Raw genomic sequence first — 20,892 nt, forward strand, 5'->3', positions numbered from 1 at the left:
AAAAGTCTTCATTAAATGTACTGTATTTCATACAATTTGTACAAATATATTCAACGTCTGTCTCTCCTCAACTCCAGCAAGAAGAAGAGGAAGAAGAAGAAGAAGAAGGAGTAGGGGAAAAGAGGAGCGGGGGATGGGGGGGGAGGGGGGTGGGGTTCCTGTTACACAGGTGCAAGGTGAAGAGAGGCGGGTTTGGAAAGGTTCGGAAGAGGTCGTTTTTTTTTTCTCATGTCTGTTTTTGTGATGTTCGTGTGACTGGTGGAAAAAAAAATGGCTTTTTGTACACAAATGGAGCTCCTTATCATGTGGATCAGCTGGGAGGACAGCCTCTATGTGGTGGTGGCGCCGGCTTGGGGAGAAAATCTCTCTCCCTGGTTGGAGGAAAACAAAATCTTCCCCCCCCCCCCCCTTTGGAGGTCAGTTCGCCACAGTCAAGTCAAGTCTGCAAAGCATTCAGGTACATTTGGATTTTATAAAAATAAGATACAACTGAGGACAAAGGTAGCTGAACCCTGTCGTTCTCGCACCGCAGCTCCGCGGTGGGACAAGGGGGGGAGGGGAAGGGGGGGGATGGGGGACGGGGGCTGGGGTCGGGCCGAGGAGCAGTTTATTTGTCTTTTTAGGATATGGAAGCAGGTTCAGCAGAGGTACCGAGGGATATGGTGGTGGCGAGGCTGAGGGTTAAGGGGCTTGTGCAGCACAGGGAGGTCTAACCCATGGCTGTGACCATACTGGAAGGGTGGTGGGGGGCGAATGAGGGGTGCATGGGTGTGGGGGTGGTCAGCATGTGGCCGGAGTGCGAGAAGGGAGGGAAGGAGGACATGTGGCGGGACAGGGCGGCCGGGCTGAAGGAGCTGCTCTTGTCCATCAGGCTCTTGGAGAAGTCGTCCATACCGTCCTGGGACTTTTTGCTCTTCTTGGACTTGCTGGACATCTTCCTGTTCCTGGTCTGGATGCCTTCCTTCTTCATGGTGAGAGGTCGGTTGATCTGCTCTCGAAAGGAGACAGAGAAGGTGGCAGGTTAGTATTTTTGTCGAAATATATTCGTGGCGTTGTGTTCACATGCAAGATGGACATCTTAAAAGTGGAGATTTTTCGAACTTGGAGACATTCGTGGCTCCGTTTCCACTGAGCGACACAATAAAAAAAGAAACCTTAAGTGGAAGGGTGTCACCAAGTTTCAAAGTAAGTAAGAAAATGTGGCACACAGAACTTTTAGTTTTCTTTGAGGCAGATTTGGGGTTTTTGGGGAGACATAATGATATGACATATGAGTCCCATTTCAGGGCAAATCTGCCTGTCCCATCCTGAAACAGAAGATTGTTTATATACTCTTTGTGTGTGTGTGTGTCTGTGTGTGTGTGTGTGTGTGTGTGTGTGTGTGTGTGTGTGTGTGTGTTGGGGTGGATTTAAATGTTGATTCATTTAAGCTGAACTGTATCTGAGGATGTGGCTGTGCCAGAAAGAAAGAGAGAAATGGGGAAAGATGGAAAGAGTGTGTGCCGAACAGAGACGGAGAAGGGTCTGGCAGCCGATGCCGACCACAGAGGACACATGGCCACGACGACCGCCGGCGTCGGCCAAGTCCTCCTCTCCACCCTCCTCCTCGACCGTGTGGCCGTCTCCTGGCCAAAATGGCCCCAGCTGCCATATTCCAGCATAGGTTTAGCCGGGAATGAGAGCTGGGATGATGGAATTCCGGCTGTGGGCCGGATTATGAGGGGAGGTGGATGAGGCCGGCTGGCTTCCTGATCTTTCTGAGCGGTTCTTCCCGGGGAAATGGGAGCTGGGAATTCTTCCTCACACTCTCTCTCTCTCTCTCTCGCGCGCTGTCTGAGACATTGGCATTTTTTCACTGACTCTTTAGGCAGAGTGGCCTCAATGATTAGCCGCCCCCCAACCCACCGCCCCAACCCCCCAGTGATGTGGTTTAATTCTCTAAAATGTGGCTTCATACTGGTTGACTTTCTCTGCCTTGTCTGCCTTGCTTCCAGCTCTGAGGCGTGCTACGCCCACCTTATGTTGGTCAGGCCTGTGCTCTTTGTTGCTGTGATGTCTACTGTCTCACAGAGGAAGACTTGGGCCTCTGGCCTGCGCTCGGCCGCTGCCGCCGCCACCACCCCCCCACCTACCCCCCGGCACATCAAACAAAAGCCAAGCCAGTGACAACGGCAGAAAACATCCTCTCTCCCGGCACCAGCAGCTAACCACCTGAAACCTCAGCCCCCCGGTATACAGTAGGTGTCAAAGCTGAAAACACTGCACTTCACTCAGAGATAGAAAGATGAGAAAGTCATCTTTCACACGCGGCGACTAAACCCCTGATTACTGAAAAGAGGCTGTCTGTGTTTTAGGTGTTAACGTGTTTGTGGAAACTTTTCACAAGCTTCTTATCTAAGCCAAAGCTTACGGGACAACAGCCTGCTACCATCAGGTGTTTTGGGACATCACACACACACACACACACACACACACACACACACACACACACACACGCACGCACATATGCAAGGACTTTGCTAAATTCTCCATGAAGAATGTGGAATTTGTTTCAAAGGGAGAAAACCCAAACAGAAGTCTGGATTTACCAAAATAAACTCATTTCACAATTACGCCAAGGTCGGGGTCAGTTCAAATGCTAATATGTGACTGGGAAATATTATTCTTCTCTCCTTTAAACCTTGGTCTGATATGTTTCTGCACTGGCTAACTATCTGCCAAAAGTAACATGGGAAAATGATTTAACAGGGAGCGCTTGCGTGACAAGCAGGGCAGCAGAGCAGGATACTCTTCCCCTTAACACACAGGGATATAATCAACCTTTATCTGTTGTCTGTGAGGGGGGGGGGGGATATTACCTACATGTGGCCTCAGAGCAGTTAGCCTGCTTATTATTATTATTATTATTATTAGTTTCAACTTACAATGGCCGTTTGATTAAAAGTGACAGCTTTGTGCACAGGAGAGGGAGAGAGAGGGAGAGATAAACGAGTCCCTGGGGTTTTTCAGATTGAGGATGTGAAATGATGTGGTGAGGCGCTAACCAACCCAAAACGAATCAGGCGGATTGGTGGTGGGGGAGGGGGAGGGGGAGACTCCAAGTCCCTGGCGCGTGTGAAACCAAAAGGCTAGAAATGAGGGAAAAAAAATATCCGGCCTTGAAATTAATCGAATGTTAATTAAGCCCTCTTCTTTAATATTCAAAATCAAGGCGGCTGCGGGCTTAGTTCACTTCGGTCTTATACATTTTAGATTCGCACTTACTGCCAATAAATCATATTAATTCTACAGTATTTGTTATCGCCTGGCCCCGGAAATTCTCTGCAGGGACAAGTCCGATCAAATATTCAGAGGAGGAGGGGAAAGGTGCCCAGCAGGACGTGATGAGAAAGAAAAGGAAGAAAGAGGGTGAGGAAGATGGAGTTGAAGGAATACATATTCAGTGCAGCCTTTTTGATGGGTAAGGATGATATCCTAGGAAGGGTTATTACTTACATTGTGCAGTTTATAGTACAGGCCGCAGGCGTTACACACCGGGTCCCCGTTGGCGTTTCTCCGCCACAGCGTCGTCGTTGTCGTCTGGCAGTTTGCGCATGACGTCCCTGCCCGTCTGGCTGCGGACTGCACAACAACAACACACACACACACACACACACGCCAAAGAACGTCACATCACCACGTAATAACCCGATCAACATGAACGTTTATTCTGACACATTTAACACCAAGAATCAGAGCTGCCATTCCTGCAGAAAGCTTGATTTTATTTATTTTTTTAGGACTGAAATGAGGATGGGAATTTGGCGTTTTATTTGGGCACTTAGCCAGGATATAAGGACAAAATATGGGATTTAATTAATTTTTTAAGATGTGTGATTTTGGCAGCCCTGTATACATGGCGTCTTGCATAGTGGCCTGCTACATCTCTATACATGCAATAATGACAAGGCCATTTCATTTCTTTTCACTGCACTTTAAATGCATTCTTTATTCTCACTCATGTGCATTGTGCAAAGCTATTTTAAAAATAATATACTTTATTTTGTCTGTATGTACACTCTTAATGTACACCCATAGGCATTCTTATTTTGAAAGCTGAAAATAGTTTAAAATAAAGACAGAAATACCAAAAACAGAGCTGCTTTCACTCGAGGCTAAAAATAGCGCCATAGAGCACATACCTCCTGGAGAATAAATATTTACAGAAGACATAAAAGCAGTGCCTTGAAATGGGAGAGCTATTAAATCTGATTAAATTTCCCCCTTAAAGTGCGTGTTTGTGCCACGAAGGCTTGTTTTAAATGGCGACCTTAAAAGGCCTGAACATATAGATTTGGTATCGATTAAAAAAAGGGTCTTATATACTGTAGGCCTACGTGTGTGTGTTTTAAAGATGATTCTGAAAACATGGACGTTATGGACAGAAATATATGAACACACCATGCAGTGAAATGAACCATGAGCAATAATTGCACGCCAATTAAAAGCATAATAATAATAACAATAATAAAAGAAAAAGTGGGTATTTTTTAGCTTCGCTGCAGGCTTCTCCCTCTCTTCATCCTGACACAGTGAAAGTCATGTCTTCCCATGGATTTAGCTGCCTGTCTGTCTCGCAGCCCAGTTTGCTGCAATGGCTTGACATTGATGTTATAATCTTTACAAAAAAAAACAATCGATAGACACGTGACCGCAAAGGACACACTAACGTAAAGGACTACATTATCTCAGGGAGGGATTTCCAATTATACACACGGGGTGGCCTAATAACCCCTGTTGCTGTGTGCTGTGAATAACCAATCAGATTGGAGGAACAGCCCGGAATAAGTCATACGATGATGTGTGTAGAATGTCTGGCTATATGATCTTTACTTATATTGCTATTTTGTTGCAGTATTACCATCTTTTGACTTTTTTTCACCCTCTTGATTATTTTTTTTAATCCATTACGCCAATGCTGTCAATTCACAAAATCCTTAAATAACTGAATCTTTTCTTCCACCAAAATGTTAAATATGAGCAGACAAGCTATTAGTTGCTCGATGTGATAAATTATCAGATTGGCAGCTCACATCTTGGTCTTAAATCCTCCTCTGATGTCACCTTCTGGCCTATACATAAGATTTTATTTTTTCCTCCGTAAATAAATAATAATCAAAAAAAAGGTCAAATGTTGCGTTGCCCACCTGACCATCCCCGCGTATTTAATTTAAGCAGAGATTATAACACTAAACAATCTCGAGTCGTGACTGTGTGCTGGCCTGGCTCGGACTCCGCAGCCTTTATGTTTTGACTGGGGAAGCGGGCTGTGTTGTTAAAAGCGACTTATCTGCGCTGCTCAGATATCCGGCAGCCCTTTCCTGGGAAGTCGGGTTTTCACATTAGAGGCGAAGTTGGAGGAGAGAAAAAGGTCCAGTACAGGACTGGGCAGCCATCTTTGCCTCGAAAGATTTTTTCTTTTGTATGAGAAGGCATGCAGGGAAACTCCTCTGGAGCTCATAAGAGACGCAGCTTTGATGAGAGGGGCTTTCCCTAAAATAACTGCAAACTGCAACAACAACAAAAAATAGCTCCACCTGAAGCAATCATAAGAATTGCACACAAAAAAAAATAAACTAGCCTACCAATAGCCCAAATGTACTAAAATGTCAAAATAATGTTCATATGATGGAGCTCATTGTGCGTTTTTGAATGCAGGCCTGCAGCCACAAGCTACAGAAGCTCTCTTTTAATGGAGGCAATGCATCTCCAAAATACACATGGGGCCTATTGTTTAAAACAGAATACTGTGAATCAATGACAATTTTAGCAAATAAAAAATAGCATCGTCATTGCATTTAAAAATAATAAAAAAAAATAACTGTGCAGTTTTTTTCTATGGTAGTATCTGAAAACAGAGACCTGCACTTGTCGAGTCAATTTCCTGCAGCTAATAGGCCTACTTCTTCCTGGATAGGGGAAAAACAGAGAGAGAGACGGACATGTCATCAATAGAGAAATGTGGTGGAGACGTACCAGCCGCCGCTTGGGTTTGATGAGAGGGCGATTCTGCCCGTTCATCTTGTGATAGAGTCCGCAGGCGTTACACAGATAGTGACCCGTACCGTCCCGCCTCCACAGCGGAGTTGACGTGGCTCCGCAGTTCACACACTCTCTACCTTCTGCAAGAGCCCAACACACACACACGCACACACACACGCACGCACACACCCACACACAAAACATGGAGACAGTGTCCAGGTCAGTTGGTCCTTAAAACATAATTGTTGATGCATGTAAATTAAGCTTAGATTGTGAGAACATATTTTTTTTTATATATATATATATATATATATATATATATATATATATATATATATAAAACATGCAATATGCAACAAAACATCAACAAACAGCAATAACAGTAATGCAACATTGCAACTACAAGCATGACTTTTTCTGCAGCAGATATTTTACAACACTCTCTCACACACACACACACACACACACGCACAAAACATGTGGTAAGTGTTGGTGGTGAATATAGCAGTTCTAATAAGGTCCATAAAGCAGAAATTATTTCAATAAACCACAAAATCTTTAAGCTACAGTACGTGTCCTGAGTCAGGATTTTCACACTGAGCAAAATGCACTTTGGCCCGTGATGATTTAAAAAAAAGAAAAAGAAAATGCAAAGGCTTTTTCTTTCTCTCATCAGCCAATCTTTCATAATAATAATAATATTAACATGAATCATTATTGTTATTTGTCTATGTATATGATGTCTAATAACAGGCTGTGTCCCTTTATTTTGAAATGATTGAGGGGGGGGTGTTCATGTTTGACTGGCACTTCTCTAGTGACACCGACAGGTGAGACGCGCACTAACAGTTTAATTTGATTATAGTAGAAGGGGGGCCTGCAATTGAAACAAGGCCTCTGAAGTTACAGTCACATTATTTGAAAACAGACTCACACAGGGCTTTTATGCAACGCCAATAGCCTTTTTGCATGTTCATGCAGCCGCACTTCCCCTTTTTTTTTTTTTTTTTTTTTTTTTTTTTGTCGAGCTGCAGAAACAAACACAGCCCGACTTCTTCACGAAGAGAGAGAGAGAGACGGATGCGTCCGGGTCGTTCCGCGTTTTGACGTGACAGGCGTGCAAGCACCTGGATAAATGTGTGTTTCTTGAATTTTTTTCTCTCTCTCTCTTTCTCTTCTGATGCTGAAGTCAAACAGGAACTGTCGGATCCAGTGCATACTGCTTGAGTAAAAACAGGCCTCTGCGATGCAGCTTTTGTGTACTGCACAAGCTGTGTTCGGGTTTTAGTTGCATGGAGTTTACATGACAAACACACTGCACTGTTGAGCTTATTAAAAAAAAAAAAAGGGGGGGAATACTCATCAAATCGGGAAATATCTTAAAATGCACATTATCTCACATTATCCTTGAATTAAAAATCTGTATTTGCATTAAGTGAATGGGGTTTAATAACCCCGAATGATATGCATCGACTAATCCACTGTTTTCTATACTCCCATCAAAGCCGCTGATATTAATCTCATTACAGAAAACTGGTTTTCAGCTGAGCAGCAGCAACCTTTAAAATAATTACCCCCTTCTCCCCCTCCCCCACCCCATCTCCTAACAATTTGGAAATATCTCCCCACACACTCTCTCTTTCTCTCCCCTCCCTCGGTGGTTCGTGCCCTCTGCCACGGCGGCGGCTCACCCGCTTTTTCCCTGTGAATGAACGAGCAGCATCCGGTGCTCTACCGCTGGGTAAACAATGCAACTGTGGCGCGCACTGGTCTGACAGTAATGGGATTATCTTAAACATATAAACGGGGCGACACAGCCCAGAGAGCTGGCTTCCCCCTCTCCCTCGCTCTCTCTCTCCCTCTGTGTTAGTGAAGGGGAAGATGGAGGGGGAAAAAAATGACCTGAATTAATTTAAGCATTCAATTCTCATTTTGTTTTGTTGGGGGAAAAATACCCAACGAAGTCTGGGAAATAAACATGTCCATATAGTTTTTTGTTGTACATTTTATTAATATTTTTTTCAACTAATGTATTTCATTTATTTATACACTTAACATATGTTTGTTTATTTTTAGCTTAACTATAAATTGGATGTATTAATATTCTTATTGTTATAATTATTATTATTATTATTATGAGGATTATTATTGATATTATCAGATGATGAAAGAAAGAGCTTTGAGGCATTTTGATGCGCCTGTTTAGCATATAGGTTGACCTGTATGCCCCCCCGAAAGGAGAGCTTGTTCTTGTGAGGGATGAATGAGCTGCTCATGGGCATTCTTTTTTTTTTTTTTTTTTTTTTTTTTGAGTATGAGATTAAACATGGCTGATCATTAAGGCTGCAAATCAGGGGAATAATGTTAGATCAAAAGGGAATGTAATAAAGCGCACGCCTACCTGAACAGGACCTTGATTTTGGTCTTGTTTTGGAACCATAACTAGAAGATGACCCACCTATCAGGCTACTTGGTGGGAAGAGGCCTGGGCCGTATTCAGGGACATAGGATGGGTATGTGGCGATGGGGTGGTGGGCAGAGGATGACCCTGCTCCGATTGATGCCACGCTCCGGCTGTGAGCTGACTCCAGTTTCATACTCTCGGCCAGGGTCACTTGGTACTTTATGCACTCTTTATCCTCCTGCCGCCCGGAGCTGCTGCCCGGGGTGGATATGCCCGGGTCTGGGGATACATCTTTCGGTGGGGTCGGGGGAAACGTGAAGAGGTGCGGACTGGAGTGACCGGTGGGCAGGGAGGAGGAGGAGGCCGGGGGGTAGACGGACAGGCTGGCCGGGGAGCCGTGGTGCAGGGGGTTCTTGGGGAAAGGGCTAAGGTTCCAGGGAGAAGTGCTGTGGTGCGGGGCGATGCCTTTGCTCCCCTCCAGCCAGGGAAGAGAGCCGTGCAGTAATGAGGGACGGCACACCTGGCTACCTGGGGCAGCACAGAAACACAAGAAAACATCACAACCTGACCTCAGTCTGCGACAGCACACACACACACACACATAATAAAAACGCACACACATGCATTTGTCATTTAGGTGTGTAGAGTCTATCTGTAGGCCTAAACAAGCACAGGAAGATGAAGCTGAACACCCATTTACGCACTGATTTACCAAACACATTCACTGACATGTACACGTTTTATTTTGAATATGTTACACAAAGCCCGGCTTTAATTTGCCCACGCTGTTCATTCACTTTCTATCGAGATTCGGTTGCCGTCTAGAAATCATCCGAATATCTCTTATGTAGGTTATAGAAACTAGAGTTTCGTGTGGCCACGCACGTGCATAATTTAGCTTTTTGACCTTTTCCATTAAACAGGCCTTCATGCATCTGAATACGTGTAAGTCAAAAGCTTTAAAAGAAACAACGTCGTGATTGACTGTTGAGGAAGTTAAAGTCTACAATAAAGGGAACTCCACACATGACTGCGTGCTACTGAACAGTATATTATAATAAATGTAAATATTGTCTGCATTGCCAAAATAGTCCATGTGTATTTGTGACTTCTGTGGCAACATGTTTTTTTTTTTTTTTTTTTTTTTTAAATCGGTAACTTGATTGATATGGATAACAAATTACGCACGGGCTTTTGAAAAACTTCGAACATATGAGTCAGCTGAATGTAATATTTCCATGTTTGTGTAGTTTAGACTGTAATAGAATGTGATCCACGCGGTAGACAGAAACCAAAGACAAACTGGAGGTAAACCATACATATTTACGGCGTGGTTTCACAACACTTTACGCTCTCGAGTTTTTTAAGACGAAGCCAACTCAGGACAAAACCGAAACCTGGTCTGCATCACAGTCAGATAATACAAATAATTCCAAACACGGTGACAGTAATTGAGTATTTGCTGCGGGGGGATACATTACGCACAGGGATCTAAACAGGATCATGTGCACATTATTAAATAAAAGGCCTAAACAGGCCGTTTACTTACTGTGTGGAGGAGGAGGGTACCTCTGGACGGCTCGGACAGAGTTTCCATAGTATGGAGAGACGTGGTTCCCCTGTGCGTCGATATTAAAGAGTACATCCACATCGTCAGTGAGCTGATACTGCGAAGGGTCCATGTATGAGTGGCCGAGGTGATGTGAGCCGGGATGCTGCTCGTTCAACACCGCGGGATGGTGGCTCATCCATCGTGGCTGATCCGCACTTACTTCCATTGCTTTGCCTTTTTTTCTTTCTTTAATAAATGTTCATGCACGCCGAAGCAAACCGGTACAAGTCACAAGATAATAAACAATCTGTCCCAAATCCGTTTTTTTTGTTAAATCCACAGGTTCCACGCTTGCTTCCGATCACCTGGAGACAGAAAGTAGAATTGATTGTCTTATTTTCTCAAAATTGTTCACATGCAGCACGACTAAAACAGGCAAGAGGCTCACGCTTTAAGTGAATTTACCCGAGTTCAAAATAATAATAATAACAATAATAATAATAATAATTAAACACGAAACATACCCCACATTACAAATGCAACAAAGGTGTTGTCATATAAATACGTCCAAAATGGAATCCAGTCCTCTCAGAAACAAATGTGAGTGTTTCAGCCCAGCTCAACAAGTAGTGGAGGCTCGTACGGGCGCAGGGCTTGTTCGCAGCGGATGGCTTCACTGCACACTGACCAGCACCAGTAAGTTTAACTCACTGATCAAATCTCTGTTTGTGCGCAGTTGTAGCCCTCTCCATTAACTCCGCTCCCCTCTCTCTCTCTCTCTCTCTCTCTGTCTCTCTCTCTCTCTCTCTTTTTCCCTTTCCCTCTCGTCTCTGTGGCTGTTGCTCGCTCACCCTTGCTCTGCCTCTCTCTTGCTCGCTCTCTCTCTCTACTGCTCCCTTTTTTCTTCTTTTTTTCTCTCTTTTTTTTTTTTTTTTTTTTTTTTTTTTTTTTACAGTGAAGGCATTCTTTCAGGATGGCGCCAGGCAGCTCAATGCTTGCAGACAGCTGTGGCGCGACGCAACTTAAGGAGGGTCTGTCAGTGTCATCAGTTAAGGGGAGGGGCCTGCCCTAATTGAATATAACGTGGGCCAGGAGAGATGCAGAAGTGCAGCAAGATTTTATTTTTTGTTCAATGACCTTACCAAAAAAGATATTATTTAAATACAGATATTTCTGTTAAATCGGCCCTTATAAAAGTTTACACCCAAGTTAGGCATGGAAACAAACACATATACATAAAAAAGCATCTGAGCCATACATAAAAAAAAAAGTATACAGAATACAGAATGATTTTTCTCTTAATACATGTGTTCGACTAAAGTGTGCACTTCTTCAAACAGTATGCAGCAGTGTGTGTGTGTGCAGGAAAGCTGCAGCAGAGCCTGTTGCTCTGGGCCAATGGCAGGTTGTGGGACATGCACGCTCTTAAAATTGTGACAGTGCGTCCTCTCGCGGTGACAGGCACATTATTCTAATGGCAGATCCGAATTGAGCCTAACTTCTCACCGTGAAGCAGGCGCGGACAAGGAGATTGGGAGACTGTCTGACTTATTATATAAAATAAAAATAAAATGAAGGGGAAAAAAAACTCCTAATGTCTACCACTATCTGTGCAATAACCCTCAAACAGACAAGCAACGATGGCTGATGTCATTTATTCAAAGCAGTGCATTAAATGTAACACGATAGCGCCGCGCTTTTCATCTTTTTCCAAGTTTAACAGATTAGCAACTATAAGATAAAGTGCAACATTTCCCCTCTAAATCAGAGAGGATTTCACCCTGCATGTTCAGTGTCCCACCGGCATGAAGCCGCGCGTTATTCACTCCATTGCACGGCAGAAAGGGGGAAGTATTTTATGTCTAAAGCCCAGTTTGGTTTCTCCATATTAGATTGGCAGTGTGTAATAGTAGAGGTAGGTGTGTGTGTGTGTGTGTGTGTGTGTGTGTGTGTGTGTGTGTGTGTGTGTGTGTGTGTGTGTGTGTGTGTGTGTGTGTGTGTGTGTGTGTGTGTGTGTGTGTGTGTGTGTGTGTGTGTGAGAGAGAGAGAGAGAGAGAGAGAGAGAGAGGGGGGGTGGCAGCCTCGGCGACGCCACTGGATGTGACGTCACCGCGGTGTAAACAGTCAGGAAATGAACCCTCTCTCAGCACGCAGTGGGTAGGCAGACGCGGGAGCGCGCACGCCCTTGCAGTAGGTATCAGCGTTATCCTGTGACAGTCATATCAGGTAGGGTCGGTTTAACATTGGCTGCGCCAAAATGCATGCAACGGACTGTCAGTAATCAATAGTATGATGATCAGTCAGATAGCCTTAATTTTGTATTTTAATAATTATGATTACGATTTGTTTTGAACAAGGCCACAGGTTTAGGCGATGACTCCATGAGTGTTTATTCGCCTTATTCCCAGTTTATTCCCCCTCTTTGATATAGATGCTGTTCTCAGCCGGGCGCGTGGGAGCACAGACAGAGAGAGACTTGGCAAAGCGTCGTATTTTTCCTCTCCAGGACAGCCCTATACCTGGAGAGAGAGAGAGAGAGAGAGAGAGAGAGAGAGAGAGAGAGAGAGAGAGAGAGAGAGAGAGAGAGAGAGAGCGTTTCTCACTCAGGCAAACCTGAGACTGAACTTGGATGCAAACTGCTGTAGCTGCCATTGTCAAGCTGTCAGCGGACTCGTGTAATTATCCTCTTGAAAAGTATCGCGGAGCCATTATCCACAAAGTACCCGTTATAGGTGCTCAGAGGCAACACATGACGGTAAATGTAGCCTTAAATCCCGATTATGTTTTTTTGTTTCTTGACTGGATGTATCGAAGCTTAGAGAATGGGACATGGAAGCCATCCCATGACTTGATTCCCAAGCATCGGTGTCAATAACGCCGGAGCTTATTCAGCACCGAATAAGACTGGCTCTCTTAAAAAGTTGTCATTTATAATCCCGAACTGTCGCCACAAAGGGAAAAATAGCAGTGGCTTCCGTTCCCCTTTTCTGTGTGTGTGTGTGTGTGTGTGTGTGTGTGTGTGTGTGTGTGTGTGTGTCTATTTTTGAAGTTAATGGCCTACAAATAGCAGAGCTGTTGTGCGTAAAGGTCGATTCATAAAAGTAGGCGACAGGCCAGACCAGGTTTTGAAAGCAGAGATATGTGATATTATGTCAGCCAGTCGTGATTATAATCAAGACATGGCACAGTTTCTCTTTTTACATTGCGTCTCGGAATTAAAGACACCAACGGATTATTCTATTGCCAGTGTGGGAAATGAAATGTGTTAGATAACGTGTATATGTGTGTGTGTGTGTGTGTGTGTGTGTGTGTTTACTTTGTTCCCCAGCTTCCTGTGTGACCTCATCAGCAATTACAGTCATTGTTTTTCCTCATAAATAATAATTTCCTTCCGTCAGCTGATTAATCAGAGGTCAGGGAGATAAAATCACACATCAATACAGTACTACATTAAGTTATAATAGTAATAATACTACTAACCACTAACCCACTACTAGGCTACTATATTAATAATAATAACAATAATAGCCTACATTTAAACGTTTTGTTAATTTATTTGAAATAGCAGCACATAGAAAGGCTATTTAGAAACAAGAGAAGAGCAGATAGATTTTACAATATTAAAGTGTGTGTGTGTGTGTGTGTGTGTGTGTGTGTGTGTGTTTACTATTTCATAAAGGCCTATATCATCAAAATCGTTGGTGTCATATTTTGCTTACACTTTGATTCATCTCCATGTAATCTGTCCAAAAATAGCCGCGACTAACAGGCTACACTAACCTTTCATCCTGATTTAAAAAAAAATAACAGAAATAAAATGGCAAAATACAACTGAAAGGAAGAAAACACACACACACTGCACGTTATATACATGAATAATAAATGATTAAAAGAGTGTAATGTGTTGCCTGTACAATGCAGATGCCCAGTAACTGATTAAAAATGCTACAGGCGAGTCATGCTGCAGTAATAGTGATATATTGGCTATATTACTGGTTAAATGCTCCTTTGTACATTTTGAAACCGGTAGCTATAGCACCACAGGTATAGCCTACATGTTGTACCAGTCATTTGTCACCTTTCTAGTCTTTTCAAGAAAAAGATCTATATTCCGTCAGCATGAGAACCAACTCGGCTTCTTAGAACAAAACGAGGGCGTCAAATTCTGCTTGTCGAGCGCGTGAAACTTGATTTCCTAGAATGATTAAAAATGAGAACATAAGCTGTCGGATAACTTAGCTTTTTCTTCGAGTGTAAAAAAAAAAGTAGTACTTTGTATTTTGTGTCATTCTTCCCAACGAAAAAAAAAAGAAGAAAAACAAAACGGTCTGCCAATTGACTGGCTCGTGATCTTATCAGTGTCTATATCGCTTCTCGCCAGACGCACTGATGTAATCTTTCATTTAGCGTACAGGGCCTTTTCACCTCTTATAACCGCCTGTATAGATCCCATAGACAGACAGACAGACACAAAGCCATACATATTTCGGGCTAATTTATAAATTCTGATTTAAACATGACACTGAGTTATTGACACAAAAATAATGCCTGGATTTAAATTCGAGCTCAGAATGAAGCCAGAATCTTAAAGTTTGTGTGACATCTCCCGTAATGAAACAAAATCAGACGCGAAATTCAGATGAATCGCAGTAGACCTGCTGTCCCTCTTTGTCACGCTCAAGGCCGGTGGTGTTTTTTTAAAATTTATTTAATAATAATAATATTGCAAAATGTCATTGAACCATATTGTAAGTATGGGTATTTTTTTCTAAACAGGAATAAGTGCATAAAAACGTAGTTATTAGCCGTTTGGGATCAATACAAGGGTGTGTGAGGTCTCTCTCGCGCTCAGCTCTTCGCACGCAAATAACCGAGCTCACAGTGTGCGTGTGATGCCCTTAATTTGGCATCCTATTCATCGTTACAGCGGCTCTCTCTATCAAGACATATCGACCCAAGACGAGATGGAGGAAACTAATAACGGAGGGAGGGAGGGTGGAGATGCAGCCTCAGCAAACCCAACTCCTCTTTTTTATGACCCGCCGGCAAGGTAATCAGATCAATTTCACGGCTTGTATGGGATTCTGCCTATACCGCCGACCTGAGCTGTAGGTAGGTAGGCCTAATGTGTCGTTAAAAACCCTCATCTGCGCTATTTTGGGGGGGGGGGGCTGTGGGGGCGGTTTTTTGTCAGGTAGCGACATATTTGAAGGAATGCAGCTGTTTTTTTTTTTTTTTACATAGGCTATTAATCTCAAGTGAAAGAGTGAAGCGGAAACGGCGTCCATCGCTAATTATTACCGAAGCTAATTCTGCTTGCGGCGAAAGAAGTAACAACAATTACACCAGCTAGCAACGACGTTAAAGGCAAACAATGGCGGACGTAGTGGATATATTGTAGCCAGTATTTTTTCAACGCTATACAGCCCCGTTTTTTTTTTAAAACATTTTTTACATTTTTTTTTTTTTAAAGCAAGTTCACACAGCCGATGAGGAGAGAAGCTTCCTCTCTGGCTTGAATGAAGTCCCACACAGTCACTGTTTTTTTCTTCTTCTCCCCTTCGTTTTTACTTCGTTTATTTTTCATGTAAGCTAACATGCAAGCCCGTTCACAAAAGTTTCCCGTCATTCATATAGACGAGAGGCATTAGTGAGCTCTCATTTAGGCTACCATAGCCAGTGAGGGAAGAAGGCAGGCAGCCGATTGGACAGAGCATTTAGGATGCACCGGCTTCGGAGCAAATCTAAATATTTACTGACCTGTAGTGGACGCTGGACGAGCGGAGGCTATTTTTTCTCCAGATGTGAAGAAAGAGTGACATAGAGATGGAAGCGCCGATGGCATTTAGAGAGCGAGAGAGAGAGAGACAGAAAGAAAGAGAGTGCGAGAGTGAGAGCCGTGGACGGCGAAGGAGAAAAAAAACACACTCTCACAGTGTGGTGGTGGTGGTGGTGGTGGTGGTGCGCGCGCCCTCTATCCTGGAGTCACATCATCATATAACACACCGCGAGGAGAGACACGAGCGCACATAGGCTACCGGGCAGGCTGCACGCGCATGTGGGCCAACCAAAGGCGACCTCTTTACCGTACTTACTGTAGGTTGCTGTGCACGCCGTCTCTTCCGGGTCTGAACGCATCACTGGTTAGAGGAATAGAAACCCAATTAAAAGCACTATAACCAATAGGAATAAATTATAGAGTTACAATAGCACAATATAACATTTATTACGTTTTTTTAAACATTAAAACCGCCTAGTTTTTTATCCCAAATACAATTAGTTATTTTTATTTAAAATATTATATACATATTTTTTTAAATAAAGGTAAAGCAAGTGCAACACCTGGCCATTTTAGGTGACGCCCACTGCCATGAGCCAAAAATAAATACATCCCTATAATCAGGTGTTAATGAGCAGTAAATGTGGGCCATAACATACTTATTTACGTGGTTACCCATAAGAAAAATCTTGTAATGGTTCAAACGTGGACCTTTTTGTATATGATGAATGCGGTAGGATATATTGTGCGCCTGAGCAATGATTATCTATAAAGCTAACTTATAAGGATGGCGCTCTGCAGATATCCCACTCTCTCCGTGACACACAAAATGTTGCACCTCCTTTTGTGCTGGAAGAGGAGCCTTTTCTCTCCCTCTGCCACAAAGGACAGATGAAGCCATAGCTGGTGTCTAATCAACAGCGAAGATCCGCGCCAAACTCCACAGCAATTAGAGCTACATTTGAACAATGTGTAAGCAAACAAATCTGAAATCTTTCCATATCAGTATGGTAATGCGATCGGAGCTGCATTGTGGCCTGGTGTTTTTTTTTCTTCTTTTCAGCAGTTATTCTGAAAACGGCAAAAAGCTTCCACATGCATCCGCCACTAACCCGGAGCACATAGAGGCCTGCTAGCCTGCTTATTGACACCATGGTTCATTGAAAGGAGCACCAAGCAAATCCGATCCTTCTCTCTGTGAATTGCACTGAGGAAAAGAGAGAGGAGAGGAGAGGAGAGGAGAGGAGAGGAGAGGAGAGGAGAGGAGAGGAGAGGAGAGGAGAGGATGCTGCAGGCTTTGTATCTCTCATGTTGCGCCTTGACTCTTCGAAGGAGAATGTAAACTGATCACACCCAAATCTATCTTTGGGCTAGAAATTCAATTAAGGTAATAAATTAAAGATAATTGGCGCAAACGTCGTTGTGTAAACTTACGAATACATGCGTCTACAGCCAAATGTGTCTTTTTAAACCAATGAATAATTCAGTATTTCCATGCCGGGTATAAGCGAAGCTTTTTCATTTATGGAATTAGTATTTCAATATCTAAATAGAATTACAAAATAACACATCCAGATAGTAATGCTTTATTAATCTGCTTTTGACGTAAATAAAGTGCTTATTTTGGGAATGATTAGCTCTTCCTTTTCAATGTAAAGGTGAAGGTAATATGCGTCTGTGATAAATGTGCCTACTGATTGCTTTGATATAATAAGCTAATGAAAAACAACGGCTAAACCATATTTATTCCGCAGATAATTACAGCATATTATAGGTGTAATAAAAAGATTAATTATGAGGAAAATAACGAGAATCAATTTGGTTCTTGTTCAGTCGGGATACAATTACATAAAGGGAAAAATAGATTTTCATTTTGAAAAGGAGCGGATATGAAATGACGTGCATTTTTTTTTTTTTTTTTTTTTTTGTAAGAGGAGGGGTGCAGATTTTGTGGAGTCAATCCTTAATTAATTGTAAATGGAGACCGTAAGTGGTTTAGGCTTTACCTTACGTTACTAGGCCACACTACATCACATTAGGAGGGTGGGGGGTGGGGGGGAATAGTCTCCGTTTTGCATGCACTTCCCCGAACCGGGCTATATCGGGAGCGCGAGCGTGATGCCAAAGTCCAAAGTCACGCTCCTCTTCTTCCCGGCGCGCGCCGTGAAATCGCGTGATTAATGTAGAATTTGACGCAAGCTCCCGCGTGACAGCAGAGGCTGACAACAGCTAAGCACAAACCCTCCGGTACACTGGGCCGAAATAACAAGCGGAGCCTGCGCACACTGGCCTTTATTCCCGCCAATGCTATCCCAGATATGTATAATCTCTCCAGCAGATAGAACGAGGAGCCATAATGTCACCTTTATATTCTGATTAAATACAGCAGCTTTTTTTAGATACCTTTTTTAGAGTTCATTTCGCAGTTTCAAATCGAGCAGCCGCACAACATCCAGTGGAGCACCGCTTTATCTGTAACCCACCCCCCTGCACCGTGGCTTTTCTGCCCCGTTAGTGCATTTAAACGGAGTAAATCGTATACGGTCACCCGCTTTTATAGCCTCCCGGTGTAGCCTAAATTTTATTAGACACTTCCCACTCCAAATGTGAAATAAATGCTGCCGTATAGATATATATATCTCCCTTTTTCTCCCCTGCCTACATGATTCTTCGCTGTTAAGTGTCGACTAAGATGACCTTAATTTGAGACAAAACACCTCCAAAAATGTATGGGCCACGTATTATCTATTTACTTATTTATTTTCTCAATGTGTTTTATTATTCTCGTCCTGTGCACCCTCCAAACGTTAAGCCAATATATGTGTGTGTGTGTGTTTTTTTTTTTTTTTTTTACGGCGGCTTCTCCCTGCGATTTTATTTTTAAAATATTAGGCCGAGGTGGGGAGAATTATAAACGACTCCGCTCTTATCTGCTCCCTTCACGTATCCAGGATCACAGAAGCTGATTAAGAAAGAAGTCACAGCCAACGCTGGATTCATAATGATTTGGAATAATGAATCCTTATCTCCCCTCTGCAGATTATCAGCCTTTCAGTTCGCCATGTTTTGTTACATGGGATAATTTATTGCATCTAATACATCACAATGAATCTGATGGGGGAAAGTGATGGCCATGTTAGGAGAGAGGCTGCTTCTTCTTCTTCTTTTTTTCCCCCGGGGCAATGAAATGCCTTTACGATTTTTAATTGGTAAAATATAAGGGGGGGATCTGATAAAAAATAAAAAATAAAAAAATAAATTGAAGCACAGAGGTATAATCTTGCCTGCTAGTGTTCCAGCAGCACTCTGCACTATAATTAGTGTGTCAATTTCAACCTGAAATTAACAGCATCGACCTGCCATCTCTGCTTACGCTGGTGGAGTCAGCTAGATCCTAATTTCGCATGATTTATTTTTCACCAAGAAGAGATAATTAATCATAAACACTGAAAACAGTGCAGCAAAGTGGAGATAACAAAATATTTGCATCTAAAAAGATTCGATGAAGCCAATCCGTTTCCAACAGCCCTCCTCCCTCCATCTCGAGCCCTCCTGATCTAGCCACTGCTGCAGTTCTCATGAGTACCTCCAAGATCTTTTTTTTTTTCCCTTTAATTTTGCATGATTAATCTTTGGGTGGGGATGTATCATTAATCACTACATAAGGTGGTGGGGGGAGAACTGTAATTGTTGGATTGTGGATGTGTAGCATCATGTGCATGGTGGTGTCACTGTTGTTGGGAAGTGTGCCATCTTTCTTTTCTTTTTTATTAAAAGGGGTGGGAGGGGGTGGGGGGGTGTAACCTGGCATATGCTGACAACCACCAGGATGCAATGTGCAGTAGCTAATATAATAATAATAATAATAATAATCATAATAATTTATATATTGGTTATTATTTTTATTGGATAATCATTCTTTGTTTGGAAGTCGTCATTGGCACAGTGCCCGTGCAGCTCTGAATTTTTGGATGGCGCTATGTTTAAACTTGGGCATGCTCACCGTGCCAGGATAAATTTGCATTTTATTTGCAGCTGTAATTAGCTGATCAGCATCTCCCTGTCTCTCTCTCTCTCTCTCTCTCTCTCTCTCTCTCTCTCTCTCTCTCCCCCCCTCTCTTCTCATTATGATTTTGTGTTCTTGCTGCCCCTTTCACTGCCTCTCCCCAATCCCTCATTTTCCAATGTCCTGGCAGCGCCACCAGATGTTTATCAGTTTTATACCCAGGGACACTGCCATGTCAAATAAACCGAGGATGGACACTTGCAGGCGGCTGGGTATCCAGGCAAGCCCTCCCTCCCTCCCTTTCCTCTCCTCCTCCTCCTCCTCCTCCTTTTTCCTGGCTGAGCAGAATAATCCTGGACTGGGTGGCCACTGGGAGTCCAGTGAGGATTTCATATAGAAAGAAAAACAACACATAGGTCGTAGCTTAAAAGGGGGTCTCTAAAATAGCCTGAATGAATTCTCCCTGAAAGAAAATCTTTTGTCTGTGCAGACACAGGCCATATGATGGGAGGCTGATGCTGCAGCCCTGATACTGTAGATAGAGATGTGGAGATGAGTTTAATGAGATGCAAGGCTGGGGAGTTGGGGGACAAACAGCCAGTCAGGAGTCCTCCCAGGAGACACCAGCATAATGCAACCTGCCAGTTATCTGCAGGGGAATGTACTCCCACTTTAATGAGCAGTCGTTTATTAAAACACACACACTCTTTTAACCTCATAATTGAAAAATGGCTTTGCAGGAGCCCCTTGACCCCCCACATTGCAGCGGCTGTGCAGCTCCACTACAGAGGACGTATACAGTAGCTATCTCAATGTAGATCACCTGTGTTGCAACAATCACAACAACACGTCAGAGGGTTTTGCAGAGTCCCCAGTTGGCCATGATATACAAATATTTATCCACTGATAAGGAACCGCCACGATGGCAGATAACCTCCTTTTCCACTGCGTCAGGAGTCTTTGTCTGTACAGTCTCAACAATTACTAAATATTTCCTTTGCCTTCCTCTTTTCACTCTATAAACTTCTCTCTTGGTTTTAATTCGTTAAAGCGTTATTAGGAGACTCCCTAAGCCGCTTTAGTCAATGACTATTTGTGGGGTTGTGGAGAAAAGAAACAAAGCAGAGGAG

The 20,892-nt window shown here is 43.2% G+C and overlaps 1 protein-coding gene across 5 annotated transcripts; it reads right to left on the minus strand.

The window, feature by feature from the left end:
* Nucleotides 1-588: 588 nt before the first annotated feature.
* Nucleotides 589-15,953, minus strand: gata3 (GATA binding protein 3). Of its 5 annotated transcripts, none has more exons than XM_028570622.1 (7): nt 10,502-10,793; nt 9,975-10,342; nt 8,480-8,953; nt 6,105-6,161; nt 5,902-5,948; nt 3,496-3,621; nt 589-988 (listed from the first exon to the last, which is right to left on the minus strand). In XM_028570622.1, exons 2-7 carry the CDS (start codon nt 10,201-10,203, stop codon nt 710-712), a joined length of 1,212 nt encoding a protein of 403 aa, XP_028426423.1. In that variant the 5' UTR covers nt 10,204-10,342; nt 10,502-10,793; the 3' UTR covers nt 589-709. The 5 variants fall into 5 exon arrangements, with proteins under 5 accessions (XP_028426423.1, XP_028426421.1, XP_028426420.1 ...); XM_028570620.1 differs by having other exon boundaries at nt 8,423-8,953; XM_028570619.1 differs by lacking the exons at nt 5,902-5,948; nt 10,502-10,793 and adding an exon at nt 15,738-15,953 and having other exon boundaries at nt 6,016-6,161; nt 8,423-8,953.
* Nucleotides 15,954-20,892: the final 4,939 nt, after the last annotated feature.

This window comes from Perca flavescens, chromosome 23 (assembly GCF_004354835.1).
Source record: "Perca flavescens isolate YP-PL-M2 chromosome 23, PFLA_1.0, whole genome shotgun sequence".
Classification (NCBI taxonomy): domain Eukaryota; kingdom Metazoa; phylum Chordata; class Actinopteri; order Perciformes; family Percidae; genus Perca; species Perca flavescens.

Coding starts and splice junctions, on each gene's coding strand:
- gata3 (XM_028570619.1), bottom strand. CDS start 10,203: ATGGAAGTAAGTGCGGATCAGCCACGATGGATGAGCCACCATCCCGCG. Junction 3,622..6,015: donor TCAAACCCAAGCGGCGGCTG/GTACGTCTCCAC, acceptor GTTGTTGTGCAG/TCCGCAGCCAGACGGGCAGG. Junction 989..3,495: donor TGTACTATAAACTGCACAAT/GTAAGTAATAAC, acceptor TTTCGAGAGCAG/ATCAACCGACCTCTCACCAT.